Below are 23,929 nucleotides of genomic sequence, written 5' to 3' on the forward strand. Positions count from 1 at the left end.
CTTTTGAGTTAATAAGGTTACACTGTGTTGCATCTACACCCTATCTCTACACTAAGGTTTTACAGCATATTACATTGTTTATGGTTTAGACTTAAAGGTTTAACATTGTGAGCGTCAGCGCCGCTGGTGATCTCCTCGTGGTCCCGAGCGTCCGCTACGCTATAGCGAATCATTACGTTAGTCAGCAGCCAATAGCGTGCCTGCCTGTGATCTCTTGGCCGTGAGCGAACGTGACGCTTGAGCGTCTCGACTACGGCTAAGCGATTGTTACGCAACGAGCGTACCCTTACGGTACTTCATACGTAAATAGCGTACAGTGTTCTTAGACCTCACAAAGGGTTTTATATACGATAAATATTCAGCTTTATCAATTGGCGGCTCGCCCGTCCTTCACATATCTGCACTAGGTAATTTCAGCAGACATTATCCAGCAGCAAAGGGCGGGAGATCATATTCCTCGTAGTGCTGTTTGGATAAGCGTCTGCTTCGCTTAGTAAAGGGTGCTGAAGGAATCCGGGACCGGAGGTAAGAACAAAACGATAGTGTCCTTTTAAAACTGTTTATTTCTGTCTTGCGTACACACGCACGCATATCTGCATTTCTTTTCATTCGTGTATTTTCATATATCACTCTCCTGTTTGCCATTGTATAATTGATAAACGTACTAAGAGAGATTTGTCGCTATTTTATAGTTAAAGTGTAAAAGTAAAGGTAATACAGTTAAGGTATAGAAATACACTCAACTCTACCTAAAGGTATAAGGAGAGATTGGTGTGGTGCTTGGTAGATGATCGAGGATCATCTACATTGATAAAACGTGTTAGTTGTGTTACGGTAGACAAAGACTGGTGTACACGTGTCTTTAACAAAGGGAGAGACTCGCGTACGCAAAGGCCGACGCACGCAGCGTAAATTACGCAACGGAGCGTCTGGGTACGCCCACGTAACTCAAACAACACGCGATAAATAACGCAACAGGCGATAAATAGCGAAAATTTATTTTAACATTCAAAATTTAAATTAATAGATCCTTCTCCTAATTTGTAACACATCTGGTCTAAAGAGAAATTTCTGCGCAGAAATAGAAACAAAAGTGTACATGTGGTGAGTGAGTGTTTTTACATACAATTTTGAGGTTGAACCAAAAGAAATCATCGAGTTCTCGTGAGGTACATACGTGTAAGTGACATGCACGGTGGCTAGGGAGGCATCCTTGGTTAAACATAAAATTTGAGCATTAGAGTATAGCAGACCAGGAGGTCATACTGTAACAGACCAGGAGGTCATAGCAGACCAGCAGGTTCAGGTACAGCAGACAAGGAAGTCCGCTATACAGTCCACAGGCACAACACCTAAAAGGGTTGGTGCAACACCCATATAGGCCATACAAGCTCTTGCTGAAGGAATTCGCAGCCGCAATTTTCGATTCCACTGGTCGCTCCGTACATAAGATTAGTTGCTTATGTGCTGAACGATTGTACCGCACGTAATTGTGTGCATTAGTAAACCTGACCAGTACTATTTGTGTACGAAGGTCATAAACGCTATTTGTACATTCTGACGTGATTTGTGTAATTTTTTATTTTTACAAAGGGAAGTTCACTGGTCACTCAGGAATTGTCCAACAACCTCACCTTTACTGGAAAGAGTAAGTGTTCTGCGGATATCCCTCGCATGTTCCAGTAAACAAAGGTTAAATAGGTGCCCTGGGTCGAGTACGCCAGCACCATATCGGTGTGATCAGGTCGTATTGGTCGGTGTGGGCAGAGTGAGTAAGGTGCTCGGTAAACCTTACCGTCAACCTATCGTGAATATCTTGGTTTTTTGTAAGGGTCCGTAACACCTGCAAATTATGGGGACCAGTTGTTCAGGAAGGGGGCGATCAACCTCGGTTCGGGTTGATTCCATAAACCGTCCAGTTGGGTCGGCAAGGTACGTAATGTGTGAAAAGTACGGAAGTCACACAGAAGCTTTATGTGATGAATGGGAGAGAATGACAGTACATGACGGGGAGAAATTCCCAAGAGTAGGTAGCTTCAGCACAGAAGTGTTAACGAATTTAAGGAGAAGGATATGTCTCATTAAATCAGCAAAGAGACGAATCAAGCATTATGATTATTTGCAGTTGTGGCAACAGGAGGGTGACATACAGAGAGGATTGGCTCAGGCGGCGGGATCTGGCTCGATCAGAAAACTGATAGCCACGGCCCCACCGCCACCATACATATCAGGAGAGAAATTGGTTGCGGAGAATGACGCACTAAGGTGTAACAAACAAACACTTAGCAACTGTGTAAATGTTAAAGATAATGTTAACCAATTAACCAATGCAAGTATTAACCCGTGCAAGTTGTACCCTGTTTTAAACTTTCCTCAGGAGTGTGATCAAGAGGACGAATCGGCAACAATTTCAGCGCTCTCTCTAGCAGCCACCATAGCAGAGACCACAGTAGGCACAGCTCCACCCCCGAGATTAGTAACAAAGGCCCCTAGCGGAGGGATAGGTGAGGTCGTATCAACGGGTAAGTACGGCACCATACACTATGCTGAAACTATTTCACCACAGCCTGTAGAATCTACACAGAATGAGGTTGTTAGAGTTAATCCTGTTAAGGTAATAGTAGTTCCAAATGGGAAAACAGACACTTCAGGAGTCACTCCTGTTAGGAACATTGCCATGTATAGCCCATTTTCCCGAATGGAATTAAGGACCATAGTGTCTGAATTCCCTGACCCTAGAAAAGACTTAGTTGCCAGCCAAAAATACATCAGAGACCTAGGTAACACGGTAGAGCCCAACAACAAAGACTGGCAGATATTGCTGAGAGCATGTTTACCCTCCAATGTTGACGCAACTCAATTTTTAGCTGACTGTGGATTAGATCAGGATGTACCTCTTACAGATGTGTACAACAAAGACAATGTAAAAAGAATAAGCTTACAGTTAAAAGAGTATTTCCCAGCGGTAGTTAAATGGAACAAGATTTTCTCCATTAGACAGAAAGAGTCAGTAACTGCTGCAGAATATTTTCACAGGGCATTATTAGAAATGGCAAAATACACAGGCATAGAGGACATTAAAACAAACATAAACCATCGAGAAGTAGCAGTATCGGTACTGATGGATGGTTTAAAAGAGTCATTAAAGACTAGGGTACAGACCACACAACCATGTTGGCGAGGTCTGTCTGTGGCTACTTTGAGAGAGGCTGCTATTGATCACGACCGGAATATCACCAGACACAGGGAACAACAAGGTGATAAGTTAATGGCAGTAAGTATACAGGCCTTGACCACAAAACAGCCTGTGTTAATATCACCAAACCCTGTGGGTAAGTCAAATGTGGTAACATGTTATTCTTGTCACAAACAGGGACACTTTGCACGAGACTGTAGATCGAGAAATATACAAAAATCTTATCAACCCCCTAGACAACGACACGATACACGACATTGGGATCAGGGTCCGCAGAAACGGAGTTATGAGCCACATGCAGGGGAAACAAAAAGATATCCCCCGAACAGAGACTGGCAAGCCTCTGGTAGCTCCCAATTAACTCCATCACAAGTAGTTGCTGCCAGCGGGATTCAGGGAGGTCACCATACCCAATAGGGGTGTGGCCATACCTGTAATCTGCAGCCAGTAAAATTGATTGCAAGCCTTGGAAGTGAACCAGAAATTGCAATCAATGTAGCTGGTAAATCATTAAACTTTCTTGTAGACACAGGGGCGGCCAAATCAGTGATAAATTCGACAGTGGGCATGAGAACCACTGGTAAGACAATTCCAGCCATAGGGGTAACGGGAGTAGTCCAGCACTACCCTGTTAGCAAACCAGCCGAGATTACAGTAGGGCCTTTACATACCAAGCATTCCTTTTTGCTGGCTGCATCGGCACCGACTAATCTCCTGGGAAGAGACTTACTGTGTAAAATGGGGTGCGTCATTTATTGTACTCCTGAAGGTGTATTCTTGGACATACCTGAGAATCGCGCTCAGGAAGTACGAGACATGTTAGACTCCCCGTCAAAATTAATGTCACATACCATTATGACAAATAGGACTCCCTCCCAAGTAGAAGAAATGACATCTCAGATACCAGAGTCACTTTGGACTAAAGATGGACAGGACACTGGATTAATGGCAAACGTAGCTCCGGTAGTTGTACAAGTAAAAGATGGTAGGATAGCTCCAAAAATCCCACAGTACCCTCTGAAGCCAGAGGTGGAATTAGGAGTTTACCCAGTAATAGAGCGCTTGCTACAACAGGGCATTCTGGTAAGAACGTCCAGCACTGCCAATAGTCCCATCTTCCCTGTTAAAAAGAGTGGGGGGAGGGGTTACCGGCTAGTGCAGGATCTAAGGGGGATTAACAAAATAGTTGAGAGTCAGTTCCCCGTAGTGCCAAATCCAGCTGTCATCCTAATGCAAATCCCTCCCACTGCGAAATTTTTCACTGTTATTGATCTCTGCACAAAGGGTGGAGGATGAGAGTGGTGGGGAAGGAGGATTTAATACAAAGGAAGACACACATGATTGTATGGAATATTTGACCCAAAATTTTACCGCAAGGCCTGACATCAGTGACAACCCACTGGAAGATGTAGAACTTACGTTCTACACGGACGGTAGTTGTCATAGACAGTCAGACTCGGGAGACTTGTGTACTGGATACGCAGTCGTAGATGACCAAGGCACCATAGAAGCGGAACCGCTAGGCCCACCTCACTCAGCCCAGGTTGCTGAACTGGTCGCCCTAACCAGAGCATGTGAATTGGCTAAGGGCAAATCAGCCAATATCTACACCGATTCTAGATACGCATTCGGGGTAGTCCATGATTTCGGAGCCCTATGGCGCCTCAGAAATTTCATGACGGCAGCTGGTACACCGGTAGCGCATGCAGCTCACATAAAAAGGCTTCTAACAGCGATACAGGAACCCGACAGAGTGGCTATCAAATGTAAAGCACACACATATAGCCAAGACCCAGTATCACTTGGTAACAGCCGAGCAGACGAAGCTGCTAAATTAGCAGCTGCTACCCCCAGACAGACAGACACCACACAACTGATGGTATTTAATACCCTCAACACACAGAAGTTGTGTGAGATGCAAAATTTGTGTTCCACACAGGAAAAGGCAGTCTGGAAGGCAAAAGGATATGGCCAGGAGTTCTCAGGACTCTGGACGGATGGACACGGTAAACCAGTGGCCCCCAGAGCATACCTTCCAGGTTTAGCTGAGGCAGTGTCAGGAATCTGCATTTTCCATCACATCACTGCTGTGGAACTACAGGTTCCAGCAGTTCAGTTCTGTTCCAGTTCTGGTTTTCAGTCCTCTGCAGCCTGGAATGCTTCAGCCAACTCACAGCTGATCTGGACACCTAATCCAGCTAGTATCTCTGCCTGCAGTTTGTGTCCAATCACTGCTGGGCAGGTGGTATAACTTCCAGTTTGTGGCTCTCTCACATCGCCTTGGACAACACGTCACATCCCGTGAACAGACTGCTCCTGTTTGCAATCCTCTGTCTACAGAGATTTCCTTGTGTATTAGACCTGTGGAACAACAGGTCCCAGCTGTTCCAGTTCCCAGTTGTTCCTGTGTTCCCGTGGAACTACAAGTTCCAGAAACCCCTCCAGCTCTCCTGCGACATTCCGTGTGCAAGTTCCTGTGTTCCTGTGGAACTACAAGTTCCAGCAACCCCTCCAGCTCTCCTGCGACATTCAGTGTGCAAGTTCCTGTGGAACTACAAGTTCCAGCAACCACTCCAGCTCTCCTACTGCATCCAGTGGTTCCCTGTGTTCCAGTCTCCAGATCCCCTGTGTTCCTGGTTATCCTCCTGCATCTCTGTGGAACTACAAGTTCCAGCAACCACTCCAGCTCTCCTGCTGCATCCAGTGGTTCCCTGTGTTCCAGTCTCCAGATCCCCTGTGTTCCTGGTTATCCTCCTGCATCTCCGTGGAACTACAAGCATCAGCAATTCCTGCATTCATTTACAGGCTTCACACCAATCTCCAACACAGTGTGCTTCAGCCTCAGCTGTAGAGACTCCATCTCCAGGTGCAGCTCATCACCTCACCTGTGAATCAGCTTGCAAGCTGCCTGTGCTTTCCAATAGCACTGTGAACCCTGCATCAAGTCTTCTGCATCTGCTACCAGGTTTGCTACCATTATCATCACCTCTGCTGGCTCCACGTGTTTATCATCTCTGGTTCCCATACCAGCATATTGCCATAGACTCTCACTGTATTGCCATAGACTCTCACTGCATTGCCATAGACTCTCACTGTTTTGCCATAGACTCTCAGCTTCCACGCTGCATCATACCCATTGCATTTATTATTGTTTATTTCTCCAAGTATTCCTGCTGCCATATTGTTTTATCTTTCTGCTTAATAAACAACATTGCGCACATGCGCAGGAATCCAATCCAGTATCCTCACTTCTTCCATCCTACCTCCACTGACCCACTAGCGCCCCCTCCGGGGACACAAACCAGACCGAACCTGACAGGCAGCTCACGGGCTGACTCATCTGGGCAAGGAAGGGATGTGCAAGTTGGTAAGAGCATATTGGTGTGCCCCAGGATTTTCATCTCATGCGAGTAAAAGAGCAATGTCATGCCTTACCTGTCTGAGAAAGAACATCGGAAAGGCAATACCTACAGAACCATCTCATATCCCACCTGCCGGCGGCCCTTTCCAGGTAATACAGATTGACTTTATTCAATTACCCCCTTGTCGAAATTTGAAATATGTACTTGTTTGTATAGATGTTTTTTCAAATTGGGTCGAAGCATTTCCTGCGGCCACAAATACCGCTATGTTTACTGCTAAGAAAATTGTGCAGGAATTTGTATGTAGATATGGTATCCCTAGAATTATCGAAAGTGATAGGGGTACCCATTTTACAGGTGATGTCTTTTAAGGAATGTGTAAATTGATGGGAATTGATATCAAGCTGCACACTCCATACCGTCCACAGGCGAGTGCGAAAGTGGAAAGAGTGAACAGCACTATTAAAAATAAACTGAGTAAAGTGATGGCAGAGACAGGATTGACATGGCCAGAAGCTTTACCCATTGTACTGTACAGCATCAGAACCACTCCCAGGTCCCCTCTTAATCTGTCTCCCTTTGAAATCTTGTTTGGTCGACAACCGCATGTTATGATTAACCCTCAGGATGATTTGAAGTGTAACAATGAAGTGACTGTAAAATACTTGATTAACATGAGTAAACAGTTAAGGAATCAAAATGATAATCTGAAGTTAGTGATTCCTAATTTACCAGATAGTAATTGTTATGACATTGAACCTGGGGATTATGTAATGATACGGAATTTTCTACGCTCAGGTTGCCTTATTGACAGATGGGAAGGACCATACCAGGTCTTATTGACTAGCACTACAGCATTGAAGGTTGCTGAGAGAGAGACTTGGGTTCATTCGTCCCACTGTAAAAAGGTTGCTGATCCAGAGAGGCCCCGTGATAAGGAACAGACGGTAGAGGTTGTATCACTGGAGTGTCTGTTCCAGGAGGATTGAGGCGGCACCTGAGCATTGAAAATCACAAGACCAAAAGCAGTTGTCGATCCCCTGTTCCCTTTTATTGTTTTTCTCCAACTTCCCATCCCATCTCCCTCAATTATTTTTTTCCCCCTTTCTCATTCTTCTTCGTTTCCTCCTATAAGATGGACTTGCCCCAAGAGACTGTGATCCGGATTTTCCTGTTGACCATGATGTTGACCAGAGCAGTCTGTTCCGGCGAGAGTATCATGGAGGTCGAGAGAGGTTCTGGAATGGGTTCTGATGATAAAGATGGAGGCGTAGTTTTCCAAGAACAACTTAACCAACAAGTAAAGGCGAGTATCAGAAAACGATCCGATAGCATTGACCATAGAAGGAATTGTGAAGGATTGTTAGCTGAAGAAAACTGTATCTGTCGGCTCTGTAACAATGTCATTGAGGATGGGTGCATAAAGAAATGCCAGTCCAGTTTTAATATCCATATGGACCGGCATCCATTGAGTGACTATCACTCCTTAGTGGGTAGTGTGTTAAATAAAACAGATTGTTGGGTATGCTCTCAAGTACCTCAAGGTCATAGCAAATCAGGGCTAGTACCATTTCCTTTAACGTTAGGGGAGGTACTTGAGTTAAGTGGTGGGAGACTGGTGGACAGGAGATTTAATATCTCCAGCCCTCCTAGTTTGAAGCTCCACCAATACCATGTGGATAGGTCCCTATTATGTTTTAACATCTCCAATCCCCGAAAGCCGGGAAATTGGGAAGTGTCATGGAGTAATCAAACCATGACCTTTTCGCATAGAGCAGATAGAATGCCTACAGATACAGAGCTTATACGCCACATAGCCAGTAGAGGAAAATCTTTCCGGTATAGGTATACCTTAGGAAATAGGATTACGAGAGTTGGAGAGGTATCACCAGGATACTGTGCACATATCGTACAACCTGATACGTGTACTAAGCAGATGGAAGAATTAGGGTTAGGAGATTTCACATGGAAGGTGTGTAATATGGTTATGTCCTACTCCGTCCCATATGTTCTCCCCGATGATGCATATTTCATATGCGGGAGAAAGGCGTATAAGTGGCTTGCCCCAAACTCTGAAGGATTGTGTTATATTGGAAAAGTACTGCCTGAAGTAATGACTGTATCACATGACAAAATGAAAGACATACACCGTGTTGCCCAAACTCCTTATACTCACACCCATTACGAGCACGTAGTTAAACGGCACCTGATAGAAAGAACAGAGCATCCGGCCTCTGACATGATCCATGAATCCACCGGGATTCAGTTTCTAATCGCGTTAGACATCACTCGCACCGCCAGAGGAGTGTTGAATTATAAATACATATCTGCGCTTGCAAATTTGTTAGATAATATCACTGAAATGTATGATGACACGTTTAGGTATACTGGAAGGGAACTTCAAGCTTATAAAACAGAACTGGTACAGCATAGAATGGTTCTTAATTACCTCACAGCAGTGACAGGCGGATATTGTGTCACACTGGCAACACAATACGGCGTGAAATGTTGCACATATATTACGAATAGCACCGAGGACCCGGTCGAGGTCATAGACCAAAAGATGGACGATATTCTCCAACTGAAGTGGGAATTTCGCAGGAGACACAATCTCACTCTTGCTGCTGTAGGTAATGAGCTGACTGGTTGGGTGTCATGGTTGAACCCGCGAAATTGGTTCTCTGGTTTAGGAGACTGGGCTCAAGGAGTCATAATGGATGTTGGGAAGTTTCTCCTATGTATCTTAGGTGTTATCATAACGATTGGCTTGATATTTAGATGCGGTCAGGCTTTAATGAAGTGCAATCGTCGTACTAGGGTAATGAGTTTAAGGAGTGAGGAAACTGTAATTCCAATGGACTTGATTTATGACCCAAAGGTAGAAACAATGATGTGATGAAAATGCGATTTCTACGGTCCGTTTCTTTCACCTGTTTTTCCGTTTCCTCCAAGGTAAAAAGACCCACTTGGACGAGGAATTTGATGAGCCGATATACAGACAACAGATGGATTAAAGAAGAAGTTTTGACAACCTGATACACAGATTTTTGATGAACTATGCCATGGATCCCCAGTTTCCCTAGAAATTTTAAAATCACGCTAGCCCAACACTTTTGTAAATCTATGGACATTGACAGCTTTTGCTCGCACCTTATGGGCAAAAGCACAAAGAAGACTGCATTCAACAGACACCAAACAAGACCTCAATCGACGAATGTACATTTACCTGACATAGAATACCACCGCATTTACCGTAATTATGTCTTTTCTTCATTTCTACAACCCTCAGGTAATGACACACATAGTCGATAGGGAATACAGGCACAGATATCAGCAATCACATATCTCCCCCATTCATGTATCATCAACTAAAGTGTGCTCCCCCATTTTGTTACAACCAAAGCCGAAAAGAGCTCGGTAAAGTTTGACAGCCCATCCACAGACCCGTACCACGGGATAAGAAGGAATTCAAATGTATACTTCGCAATACCTCGAAGCTTGATTTAAAACACGTACGGCACGGTGATACATGACCCCCAAGCACGGATTCATACACACATGCTTCTGCTATCTCACTAGGTCATACCCTTTTCCTACCTTCTCCTCTCCTCCCCTACCCAACCATGTAAATGTATTAACCCCTGACATATATTTTTCTCTTTTTGAAATGTTTTAGAAGGTGGCAGTTATTGTTGACTGCCAAAGGGTGGACTGTCAAAGTCAGAAAAATATCTCTATGCACACTACCATATTTGCACCTCACACAGGTCCGTGCTGCGCGTGCGTACGCTCTCCCGTACGTGCGCATACTCACAGTCGCGGGCACCCGCAGGCGCACGGTATGCGTATTTACGGTAGAGTTTATGTGATCGTAGCGTGCGACTCAATCGTTACACATTTCCACTATATAATGTAATTTGTAGATCATGGTCCCTTTGATAGATTCTGAAAGTTTGGTTAATATAGAATGTTCGTGAACAGAGAAATCCCTCTTTGTTTGATACGAAGGGTCAGACAGGAGTAATACAGTGGTGTTTAGTACCCATCGGAAGAGTATTTAATTAGCAATATTCCGGTGTTGGTTTGAAGCGGATTAATCGCTCGTGCGAATAGTAATGGACATAAGAAGTTTATGAACATTTACTGTATTTGCGCTTACTTATCCATGCGGCGGGAAACCCAGTTTCCCTCCCACCTGAGCTGTTGGAAATAGTCACGGCCCACCTGTATGAATCAACCTATGACCTTTTGTTATAATGCGAGGAGGAATTCCTGTGTCCAATGAACAATGAGATTGTAGGGACCATTGAATTGCATTGTGTGTGGGGCATAAATAGACAGGCCGATCACATCCAGCTCTCACTCTTTAACGGTTATCATTGCTGAAAATCGGGAGCTGGATGTCCAGAGGCGCATGCGATCGTTTCCTTTGTGCGTAAGTTTTTCTCCGCAACTATATTGATCTTCTTGTTATTGTGGGCCAATTTCTCTCTCTCTCTCTCTTCTCCTCTTTCTCTCTTATTTTCCCTTAAATAGTAATTGTATTATATTTCCTGTGTAGTTATCTGGTTAGGTAGTCTATGTTATATTGTAGTGTATGATTTGTATTTGTATTAATTCTTTTGCAAGTATATCGTTCATAATATATATATATTAGGCGTTGGACCCTAAGCCCAGGTATCTGTGTATTTCTTATAGTGTTAAGTATTCTCAGAGCGTCGGTGACGCTCAAACAGCTTTTGAGTTAATAAGGTTACACTGTGTTGTATCTACACCCTATCTCTACACTAAGGTTTTACAGCATATTACATTGTTTATGGTTTAGACTTAAAGGTTTAACATTGTGAGCGTCAGCGCCGCTGGTGATCTCCTCGTGGTCCCGAGCGTCCGCTACGCTATAGCGAATCATTACGTTAGTCAGCAGCCAATAGCGTGCCTGCCTGTGATCTCTTGGCCGTGAGCGAACGTGACGCTTGAGCGTCTCGACTACGGCTAAGCGATTGTTACGCAACGAGCGTACCCTTACGGTACTTCATACGTAAATAGCGTACAGTGTTCTTAGACCTCACAAAGGGTTTTATATACGATAAATATTCAGCTTTATCAATGCACAGAAGCAACGGTTATAATACAAAGCAAATCTGTACATAAGTGCCAGGTGTGAGCCCACAGGGTCTACATATGAGGCAGAGGGCAACGGACATACGGGCACACATGGGGAAGAGGAAGAGAAAGAGACACAAACCGTGAGAACTGCATGATGCTGCAAAACTTTGTGTTTATCCTAAATTATTGTTTTTTATGGCTGCTAAATGTCATCAGGCCATTTACGCACAAGTACTCCAGACATAGAATGCTTCCACAGTGCGTACCGGTCCTACATTACCTGTATTTATTGGAAAAATATGCAAACTTCTAGAACAGTGTTTCCCAACCTCTGCCCTCGAGGTACACTAAGGGGTTTATTCATTATCCGCTCTTCATTAAAAGTTTCACCTACTTTTGTAGAAAATAAGTGCCCGTGCCATTAATTATAAAGCATACTTACCTAATCTCCCGGATTTGTGCTGGAGACATCCGGTTTCTCGGGGAAGTCCCCCGCAGCTCCGGAAGAGAGGGCGCCCCTCCCGCATTCTGCCCACTTCCCTAGGAATGGGGAGCTACATAGGGCATAATTGCGGAACCGGCAGAAGAGGTGGGGCCTAATGACTCAACTATATGCTAATTGCATAATTGAAGCCCCGTCCATATGCAAATGTCGCCCAATTGCGAAATTTTACCATACAGTGGGCAGGGCCTAATGACACAATTGGCTCGGACCCGCCCCTGTTGCCGCCCACCTGCTTCTCCTCCCGGGTATCTCCCAGAGAGAAGAAAAGAAATGTAGATAAGTATGGGGGGTAATTCAGAGTTGATCGCAGCAGCAAGTTTGTTTGCAATTGGGCAAAACCATGTGCACTGCAATTGGGGCAGATATAACATTTGTAGAGAGAGTTAGATTTGGGTGGGGTATATTGATTCTGTGCAGGGTAAATACTGGCTGCTTTATTTTTACACTGCAATTTAGATTTCAGTTTGAATACACCCCACCCAAATCTAACTCTCTCTCTGCACATGTTATATCTGCCACCCCTGCAGTGCATATGGTTTTGCCCAACTGCTAAAAATGTTCCTGCTGCGATCAACTTGGAATTACCCCCATTGTTATAAAGAAAAGGAAAAGGATATCACCATTCAGTCCTGGCGTGCCCATACACCAGTATGGGAACCTAAATTCATCAAAATACTTACAAGCTGGAACTTAACAGCAGGAACCTACGCCATCCCCAGATGAAGCGGATTCACAGACCCCTGCTCCTTATTATAGGAGGGCAGTCCGGGTTACGAGGTCTGATCCCTCCAGTGTCGGAGTGGGGCATGAAGGGCCAACCAGGGGAATGCTGCTATAGGGGCCCATGCTTAAAGGTGTAGCCAGGTTCCAGTGGGGGCGTGGCCAGCCACCACAGAGGTTTGACTAAACCATTACATGGTCTGTGCCCCTTGGTAGATATATAATAAACCAAATTATTGTGAAGTATAATGTAACATATGCATAATGCATAAATCCAGTGCACTACGATAGTCTGGAACTTGACCCCTAGAGGAGGAGGAGGGCCCAAAGGCAGTGGGCCCACCAGTGGTTCCCCCTGTTCCCCTGTGGGCCAGTCTGATCCTGTATCCCTCTGCCCCTATTCAAGTACCTCCGCTGGACAACAGGAGTTTTGTGTGCATGCGTGAACCCCAGTTGTTGACTAGAACTAATTAAGTCACCTATGCTCAAGTATGGCTATCCTTAAAAGCTGGACTGTTAGCGTGCCCTGAGGGCCGAGATTGGGAAACACTGTTCTAGAATAACCAGCACTAGTGGTCCATGAGGTTAGTGGAATAAGCAGGTACTGGCATCTTCAGATTAGAAGATACAGCATTCAATCAGTGAAAGCGACGGCTCCCTTTCTGAGATGGCTACAACCAGCGGCTGATTGCTGCGACTCGGGAGCCTGGTGCTTTTATTACAGGTTGAGTATCCCATATCCAAATATTCCGAAATACGGACTTTTTTGAGTGAGATAGTGAAACCTTTGTTTTTTGATGGCTCAATGTACACAAACTTTGTTTAATACACACAGTTATTAAAAATATTGTATTAAATGACCTTCAGGCTGTGTGTATATAAGGTGTATATGAAACATAAATGAATTGTGTGAATGTAGACACACTTTGTTCAAAGCACAAAATTACAAAAAATATTGGCTAAAATTACCTTCAGGCTGTGTGTATAAGGTGTATATGTAACATAAATGTATTCTGTGCTTAGACTTGGGTCCCATCACCATGATATCTCATTATGGTATGCAATTATTCCAAAATACGGAAAAATCCCATATCCAAAATTCCTCTGGTCCCGAGCATTTTGGATAAGAGATACTCAACCTGTATTTTCTTAAATGACAGATCAGCAGAACAATTCACGTTTGTTATCTGCAGCTTGGAGATCGCTATCCTGTACAAAGTATTTCAACTCAAAAGGTTCCAGATTCAGACTTTAAAAGCTCCAGGTGTTTGTGCAGAATGCAGTCAGGATCACGGCATTCAGAATACTGGCGTTCGGGAGTCCCGACGTCGGAATCCTGATACTGCTCGGAATACCGATGCCGGGATCCCGACATGGATTACAATGCCGGTGCCAGTATCTCGAATGAAGAACTGCCGCCACTCAGGAGAGGTAAGCCGCACACACACGCGGGGGAAGGGGGGCTTAGATTTAGGCTGCGGGGGTGGTAGGGTTAGGCTGTGGAGAGGGGAGGTTAGGGTTGGGCTACGGGAAGGGGGGGTTAGGGTTGGGCTACGGGAAGGGGGGTTTGGGTTAGGCTACGGGAAGGGGGGTTAGGCATAGGCTGTGGAGAGGGGAGGTTAGGGTTAGACTACGGGAAGGGGTGGGGGGGCTAGGCTGTGGAGAGGGGGGGTTAGGGTTAGGCTACAGGAAGAGGGGGTTAGGCATAGGCTGCTGGGGTGGGGGGGCTAGGCTGTGGAGAGGGGGGGTTAGGGTTAGGCTACAGGAAGAGGGGTATAGGCATAGGCTGCTGGGGTGGGGGGGCTAGGCTTTGGATATGGGGGGGTTAAAGTTAGGCTACAGGAAGGGGGGGGTCAGGCTGCGAGTGGGGAATGGTTAGGTTTAGGCTGCAGGGAGGGAGGGTTAGGGGGGGTTAAGGATTAGGGTTAGGTACCTCACTATTAAGGTGTAGAGATTCCCAACGCCGGGGTTCCGCACTCTATATTTTAACTGCCAGCATCTCAACTGCTGGAATATCATATGTATTGTATTCGTGCACCTTGCTTCTTTTATTATTATTATCCTTTATTTATATGGTGCCACAAGGGATCTGCCGAGCCCAATTACAGAGAAAATACATGAATCCGCAAAACAAGAAAACAGCACTTATAGTTCAAGACAATATAGGACAGGTACGGAAAACCAGGGATTAGGTGCCATCAGAGGGAGTAGTGAGTATAAGATAGTGTAAGAAAAGGAAAGGCACATGACGGGAGAAGGCTCTGCTCCTGTGAGCTTACAATCTAAAAGGTGAAGGGCTAACAGACCGGGGTGACACACAAGGGGTAGACAGTGAGCGGAGACGAGAGGGCTAGGAGGAGAGTTGGCTGGGTTTGGAGAAGTGGGTCTTGAGAGCCCGTTTAAAGTCTTGTAGAAAGGTGGAGAGTTGGATGGGGAGAGGTAGAGAATTCTTCATTCCAAGATGATGCGAGATAGAGATGCTCTTCCCCATGAACACTACACATAGCAGCTTTCAGCAAAGTAATGAGACAGCTGGTCTTCAGCTCAACCAGTGTGTCAATCTCTATCTCCCGTCATATCTAAAATACAGTCTACTCTAGATTGCTTTCGCAGATGATAGTAAATTGACACATATCTACATTTTCAAAAAACTACATATATACCCATTACTAAGTGACATAAAATAAAGTTATAGATTTAAAAAATTGTCAAAAATGTAAGCCCATAGTGTTACCTTCTCTAGCCACAGGGATGGTTGGCGGTGGGGTTGCTGGAGGTGGGCGGGTTGGTGCTGCAGTCGGAACCGGCACTATAGAAAAAGGCCATAACAAAACTCGTTAAACGCAATAGATTTACCAAATCAATTTCATGTATTGCCATTAATGATCCCCACCCTCCCCATGTACATGAAGATAATATTTCTAGAAGTAAAACTAGGAGTGGGCAGCAGGGGCAGGAGTCTTGGGCATGGGTAGGATAAGTTGGGAGTGGGGGCACAATATGACATTGGAAAGACATCAGGAGGGGAAGTGGGAAGAATAATTACAAAACTCCGATGCCCAGTTTCACCCCTACCCCCACGTTACTTCTACATACATGTTGTTTCCATAATGCTGACGCCAGGTCCTTCCGCCTCTTGCATCTGGGCGTAGACGGTGATCCTGTATCTAGAGTTGGGCATGAGTTCGTAGAAGCAGTGGCGAGACGTCCCAGAAGGGAGGAGGGCTTCTTGTTTGGAGCCATCTGCAACCATACAGAAAATTGTACAGGTTAAATATATTCTGTCTTTATCAGTGCTTATATACTGCTCTGCCTTCACTAAAATCATACAGAGATCAACAGTTTGGGTGGGGTGTACCGAGCTTTGGAGAGAGATAAAGTGTCCGAAGCACCCAATAAGCTTCCGTCATTTCAAAGACTGTGCTAGATAAATGACAGAGCCTGATTGGCTGCTACAGTATGGGCCACTTCTCCACTTTATCGCACCTCCGAGGCTTGATTCATCTCCCCTATTATATGAAAGCAATATCACATGCATGGATAAAGAAAAAACAAACAAAAACATTTTAAAGACATTAATAAAACTTCTGGCTGGTTTGGGATCCTCCAATGAGAACAGTCCACATGTCAGTTCTAACATCCTGCTGCACCAATTTGCCATATCAGGAGGTGGGCACGGTGTTATGTCGACGCCCCAGTGCGGATACAATTGGCGCCGGTTCTTTGCAATATTATGCCTGACAGGGAGATGTATGTAAATTTGATATTCAATGGTGTTTGTTCAGATCAGGTTCTGTGATGTCGCTATCAGTGCCTTTAATGCCGAAGCATGATTGAAATGTTCCTGGCATTTGGGGGACGGCGTCAGAAGGCGTTTCCAAAAATGGGGTCACAGTAGCCCCATTAAATGGGCGTGCCAAGGCCAGTGGCTGCATTCAAGGAAGCAGCCACTGGCTTCGGCAGTGTTATTCCACCGGACATCCGGAGTAACCTCAGGGTGACTCAGAAGTCCGATGGGGACACAGCTGATCCGATGCTGCATCTTCAGACGCAGCACCGGATCAGATTAGTCGGCAGTGGGACGTCTTTTTATTTAAGACGCCTCCTGCAGCTTTTGCATAATATCGTACAGCCGCACAATACACAGACACAGCGGCTCCGCATTAGCCAGCCCATTCTCACAGCAACAAGATAAAAGAACCAAAACGTGCGCAAAAGGAAGAGCCAAACTAAAAATATATTAATCTATTTTATTAAATAGTAATTGTAGTTATTAAAAAATATTCAATTCAAATATATATTCCTCGGAGTGACCACAGTAGGATATTACAAATAAATTTAAAATAAATAAAACAACATAATCATAAAATATATTACCAACTAGTTGTTCTCATATATGATTAATATTCTAAAGGATCAATAATGGATACAGATATATATAATCCTGAAGAACAATGGCTGGCCAGCCTTAATTAATACTTAATAAATTGTGCACAAATAGGATGTATCAAAAGATCGAATAGAAAAATGAAAGATTGTTGTCTAGAAGATATCATATAATTTGCATAGATGGTAAGAGCTAAGGATTCTTCCAACAACAGTCTAAAATAGTAATAGTTAGCCGTTATATATGTATCCAAAAGTCTCGTGAGGGAATTAACCTCATACGGCTGCTGATGTAATTGCTAAATGTTGGAGCTAATGAATAGACACCAGTCCCGTCTTTTAGACCAAAAACTAATGAAAGTCTCGGTAAAAGCACCTAGCCTTAGGCAGCTGTTTAATGTGGGCAGCCAATGCCGTGATAATGCAGTCCCGCAACAAGATGATAAATGTGAACAAAAAATACTGGAACAAAGTCCCGAATGACTCAAATAGCACCTAGCCCAACGAGGCCATATATGTGGGTAGCTATAATAACGGGATAATGTATAAATGAATAAACCCCGTATCACTCGTAGCAGTCTCACCCGTGCCAGTGAATGCAATAGCCGTCCGTCCGGCCGGATGTTCACCGGACCTCCGCCGTTACCAATCCACAAGCCGTTCAGTGCTGCACTGCCTGGGTGCTCCTCCGACAGTGCAGCTGGGTAATCCTTTAGGCTGGGATGTTAAAGAGGAAAATAACTGTGGCGGTTATGGGCAGGTTAGGGCTGTTGGTGATGTCCGTTCGTCTCCCAATCGCAGAGAGATGGTGTATAACCGTGGATCACTCCAGAGCCGTTCAACCTAACGCGTTTCTCGACCGTAGGCACTGGTCGTTTCATCAGAGGAAACGGGACTGGTGTCTATTCATTAGCTCCAACATTTAGCAATTACATCAGCAGCCGTATGAGGTTAATTCCCTCACGAGACTTTTGGATACATATATAACGGCTAACTATTACTATTTTAGACTGTTGTTGGAAGAATCCTTAGCTCTTACCATCTATGCAAATTATATGATATCTTCTAGACAACAATCTTTCATTTTTCTATTCGATCTTTTGATACATCCTATTTGTGCACAATTTATTAAGTATTAATTAAGGCTGGCCAGCCATTGTTCTTCAGGATTATATATATCTGTATCCATTATTGATCCTTTAGAATATTAATCATATATGAGAACAACTAGTTGGTAATATATTTTATGATTATGTTGTTTTATTTATTTTAAATTTATTTGTAATATCCTACTGTGGTCACTCCGAGGAATATATATTTGAATTGAATATTTTTTAATAACTACAATTACTATTTAATAAAATAGATTAATATATTTTTAGTTTGGCTCTTCCTTTTGCGCACGTTTTGGTTCTTTTATCTTGTTACTGTTAATTTTTGGGGATTGACAGCTTCCCCATTCTTCCATATTGTGCGGCATCTGGAAGTTCACCAAGGTTGTAAGATACGGGCGCCTCTCTTTCCTTTTTTTGTCATTCTCACAGCACCCTGCTGATGTGGCATGACGACAGGCTGTGGAGATGTGGGCAGGAAGGACAAACTGGGCCTCACTGGTTGATCCCTGATTTTATCCGACGTCCCCCAATACAAAAGAAGGCGGTCCATGTGAGGCCTCCTACCAAGGAGTATTCTTATACCACCATAATAAGTATTCTTATTCAAAATATAAAAACTTTAATGAAAGAAAATATCCAGCATTCAAATTGCTTTGCTGCCTATTTTGATACGCCTCGGCCACACTGGCCAGATCCTTCATCATGGCCCACCGCAGCTCCAAAGATGTCCTCTTCCCCAGATCGTTGCCACCTAAATGGACAACCAGTACCCTAGGGACCCCATGCTCGCTGACCTGACTGACCAGTCTACTCTTCAGATCTTTCCACATCATCCCCCGCCAACCAAGCCAACGAACGCCATGAGCCCTAGGAAACATCTGTGCCCCCTCCGAGGCCAAAAACCTGGCTGCCCAGTACACATAAGAGTGGCCAACCACCCAGATTGCCAAATCATCTTCTACCCAACCTGAAGAGAAGGAAAGGAGTAAAAAATCGGTTAATAAGTATCCGAAAAGGAGTTTATTAAACGCATTAACCTGAAGGATCTGCCAAAAGAAAAAAGGGGGTTTTCGTGTCTTGCAGAAGTCACGGCCTAGCCGATCTGCACAAGCTTCCAGCCAATCGAAGCAGAACATAAACACACAATGGGAAAGATCAAATGAATATAAGGAAAATAAAACGGGGGGGGGGGGGGAAGGGGGGTATAATATGGGAAAAACATGTAAGAACTAAGAACTCAGCTGGAGGTGAAAGCGTAAAGACCTGCTGAGGGACTTTGATTTGAACTGATCAGCCGAATTGTAGATTAGAATTCAGTCCGTCAAGTCAGGCAAAAAATCGCAAAAGAACTCCAGACCCCCGCTGCCAGCAGCGGCGAGTAGCTAATCCCTGAGTAGGATAAACAGGGGAGACAAACAGACACACTACACAAGTACATACTGAACTTTACAACATGAACTTATACAACTACTAATAAACAGAACCGTTAATCAACCAAACACTTATGGCACTGGGCGAATATATCGTCTGTAACTCGACGACTTCCATCGACCCACTGCCTGGATTTCCGCCACGGAAAGCCCTGCCGACGCAGCCGCCGTCGCTGCCCCGATTCGGAAGGAATGCGTACCGAAAGCAGCGGGTGAAAGGCCCAAGCTCGCCAGACAGCGACTCAGCATCCAACGAAACTGATATTTCGTCAAAGGTAAACCGTCATAATGCAGCAGCCACGACCCCCGCACACCGGGCCGAACTGCTGCATATTTCGATGCCAACCTCACCGGGCAAATGCTCTCCTCCAGCGACGAAACCAAGGTGACCCATCGACCTCTACCTACTTGGTCCGTCTTAGAGCGACGCAATCTGCACAGCAAGGACCTCTCACCCACCACCACGTCCTCCAGCAGCATGCGCGAGTCCGCCCGCTTAGATGGTGCAACCAGCTCCGAAACCCGAAAGGCTCCGTGGTAAGCCATTGAGAACGCCAACCGGAACAAAAGCGATTCAAAAATAGACGACGCGATACCGCCCACCGCCTTGATGACAGCCGGTAGCAAGGCCGCATCGATGGGCCGCCGCCTATCAGGCGGCGCTGGTGTCACGCGTGCCCACCCTTTCATCGCCTTAACCAGAAGCCCGCTCTATGTCACGTCAGGGACCCCCTTGATTTTATTAAAGAACGAAATCCCTGCTAAGTACCGGGACACCACCGCTCTAGACCTACCCGTGACAAACAGCTGCCAAATAAAAGAAAGCATCATCCGATGCCCGCTCTTATCTTCTTGACTGCGTCCTCGGACAAACTCTTCCCACTCGCTCCAAGCTTGACCGTAAGCCTTGAGCGTGTTCGGAGCCACTGATCGCATCGCTAGACCCTCCAGTCCGGTCCGATAACCTGCCAGACATAACCGGGACATTGAAACCCCCGCTCATCGGCCCCGGGTGCCAACAAACGAAATCTCTCCCACTGACCGCGGGACAACGCGTCAGCAATTCCGTTCTCAAGACCTGGTACATGCTGCGCGCGGAACCATACATTCCTATGCAAGCATGTCAGCAGCAATCGCCCAAGCACCCTCAGAACCACTAGCGACTTCGCCCTCTGGTTATTTATCGCATGCACCACACCCAGATTGTCACATTTAAACAAAATGCTGCGATCAGCCAGACGTTCGCCCCAAACCTCCAGTGCTACCATAATGGGGAAAAGCTCCAGCAGCAACAGGTCCTTAGTGAAACCTTCGCGATGCCATTCCTCAGGCCACGAGGCTACGCCCTAAGATCCCTCTAGGTAGCAACCGAACCCAGAGGAACCTGCCGTGTCAGTAAACAGCTGTAACCTAGCGCTGTCGACCGTTGGGGCCTGCCAGATACGCACCCCGTTGAAATCCTCCAGGAACGAGGCCCATACGGCCAAATCCCTCTTAATCTCGGAGGACAAGCGGATGAAATGATGCGGCCTGGCACACCCCGTCATCGCCCTCTCCAGCTTCCGGCAGAAAACCCTGCCCATCGGGATTACCCGACAAGCAAAGTTCAAAAGGCCCAGCAAGGACTGCGCCTGGTGCAGCGTGACTTTGCGTGACCTTACGAACTGGCAAATAACTTTGCGTAGCTTCGCAACCTTGGCCTGAGGAAGGCGACACGATCCCACTACCGTGTCGATTTCGATCCCCAAGAACGATAAACAGGAAACCGGCCCCTCCATTTTATCCTCGGCCACAGGAACGCCAAAGTGAAAAAACAGCGCTCGGATGCTGAACAGCAAGTCGCTGCAGCGCGGCGAATTCGCCGGTCCCACACACAGGAAATCATCGAGGTAATGCGCAACTCCATGACCCCCTGACGAAGACTCCACGCACCAATGTAAAAATGTGCTAAACCGTTCAAAAAACGAGCAGGAAACGGAACATCCCATCGGCAAACATTTGTCGATGAAATACTCCGCTCCGATCCGAAAACCCATAAAATGGAATGAGTCTGGATGCAACGGGAGCAACCAAAACGCGGAATCCACATCGATCTTAGCCATCAGGGCCCCAGGGCCGTAACTACGGACCAACTCTAGCGCCTCATCAAACGACTGGTACACCACCGAGCAATGAGCCGGTGGTATCGCGTCGTTGACCGACGACCCCGACGGGTAAGAAAGATGCTGAACGAGCCGAAAGGCCCCTGGAGTCTTCTTGGGGACAACCCCCACTGGGGAGATGACCAAGTCATCCACCGGTGGTGAGCTAAACGGGCCCTCCATCCTACCCAGCCGTACCTCCTTATCCACCTTCTCGCGCAGAACCGCCGGCAAGGCGCGAGCGGACTGAAGATTCCGGAGAGCCCGAACCGATACATCGCTCGCAACAGGCAAGCGAAAACCAAACTTAAAACCTTGAAACAAAAACTGAGCGTCCGTACTATTTGGATACCAATCCAATCATTTGGCCATGGCGTCCAAATTAATTGGCGTTGGTGCCCTGTGGAGCGATCCCGCTCGCGCTGGGTCTTGCGTAGCTTTGCTTACCCCACGCACCTTGGCGATTGCCTTTAAAACAGGTCGAGGCCGGGTGGGAGCCGCCACTTTGCAAGCACAAATGTCGAAACCGACACTGCTTGCCGAAGGAACAGGACGCATTGTTAAATGCGAAGCACTTCCTTTTCGCGGCGGCCTGCCCTCCCCCGCGACCGCCCAATCTACCTGTCTTGCCCGCTCCGCCGTCCGCGCCGCTCCCTTGGGCGGACGACCCTGTGCGTTGCCCGTCCGCCCCCGGATTCCGGGGCTCCCTTGCGGGTTGAGAAGTCCGGGTGACCTGGAGCCAGACTTCCACGTCTTTGCATCCAAAGTCAATCACCTGCAGGCAATCCTGTTTCTCCCGGAATTTCTCGTCATACATCCGCCATTCGATGCCTGCCGATGTGCGCTGCATATCGTGTATCAAGTGCAGGTATCGTATGACGTTCATATGTTTGTCAGGCCTATCTTCCAGGTAACACGCCGCAAAGACGCAAAAACCGGCCAGCCAGTTGTCGAAAGTACGGAAAGCTTCAGCTACGATGCCCTTCTTAGCTGCCGCTGACTTATAGTTCTTCTTCGCGTCCTTAGTCAGGAGGAACATATCAACGTAATCCCCCCTGCAGATCTTTCTACGGCAGCTATCCCGCAACCCCCTCAACACGGCCGTGTAATCGTAGTGTACTACTCCCGGCAAATCGCTGCGCTTCTTGGCCCTGCGAGCGTCCTCGCTAAGCCGCTTACGTCTCTTCCGCCTCTCCTGCTGCCCCGCCGCCCTCTTGGCGTACTTCGACGCGCACTTTTTTGCCCTAGTCGTGCTACTGACGTCGGACGCCGGCGACGACAGGGATGAAGAAGAGGAGGAACTGAGAAAACTGGAGCGCGAGCTGGAGCCAGACGCCGACTGCTCAACCTCACCTGACGCTGTCGACTGCTCGGACTGGGAATCCTCCGGTGTGGAAACTTCGACATCCTCCTCGTCACTCCCAACCACTTCAACTTCTCCGCAATCACCTGAAGAAGAAGACAGAGCAAAGGACCCGGAAACCACTCCCGGAGCCTGCTCGGCCCGCACTTGACGGTGTCCCAGCTGCGCCGCGGCCGCCCCCAAATCACGGCAAGCGCGAGCAATTCGCTGAGCCGCCGACCCGGGCCGCGCCCCGGACGCCCTTGCTTCCGTGCGCGCGCCGGAACGCCTAGCTGTCCCCGGGGATGCTGCAGCGGCCAACGGGCCCAATGCCGCACCACCGTCGACATAGCCGACGCCAACTGACCGGAGGGGTCCTGACCACCCCAAAAGTCAACCCGGCCCCCGCGGGAGCCCCCGCAGATGCCGGCGCACGCCTCCCTGCCCGGCGCCCGGTAGGCGCCAACAGGGGACCCGACGACCAATGCTCCGCCTGGCCCGCTGGGGAACTGCTGGCCCCCCTGACCATAAGTGGGGTGGTCCCCCACCGGTCCCCTACTCTAACCTGAGCCTGCAGGCCCTCACCAGCGCTGTTCCGGCTACTACCGGCCCCCCCTTGCGCGCCC

At 46.8% G+C, this 23,929-nt stretch overlaps 1 protein-coding gene across 1 annotated transcript in view; it reads right to left on the minus strand.

Moving 5' to 3' along the window:
• COL14A1 (collagen type XIV alpha 1 chain) overlaps window positions 1-23,929 on the minus strand; it is a 258,070-nt gene that overhangs the window by 89,331 nt on the left and 144,810 nt on the right. The window contains exons 24-25 of the mRNA XM_063924450.1: window positions 15,986-16,132; window positions 15,624-15,698 (exon numbers count right to left, since the gene is read on the minus strand). Of these exons, the coding sequence (XP_063780520.1) occupies window positions 15,624-15,698; window positions 15,986-16,132 (222 nt within the window). The remainder of the gene's footprint in view (window positions 1-15,623; window positions 15,699-15,985; window positions 16,133-23,929) is intronic.

Source organism: Pseudophryne corroboree, chromosome 5, assembly GCF_028390025.1.
Source record: "Pseudophryne corroboree isolate aPseCor3 chromosome 5, aPseCor3.hap2, whole genome shotgun sequence".
NCBI classification, from domain to species: Eukaryota; Metazoa; Chordata; class Amphibia; order Anura; family Myobatrachidae; genus Pseudophryne; species Pseudophryne corroboree.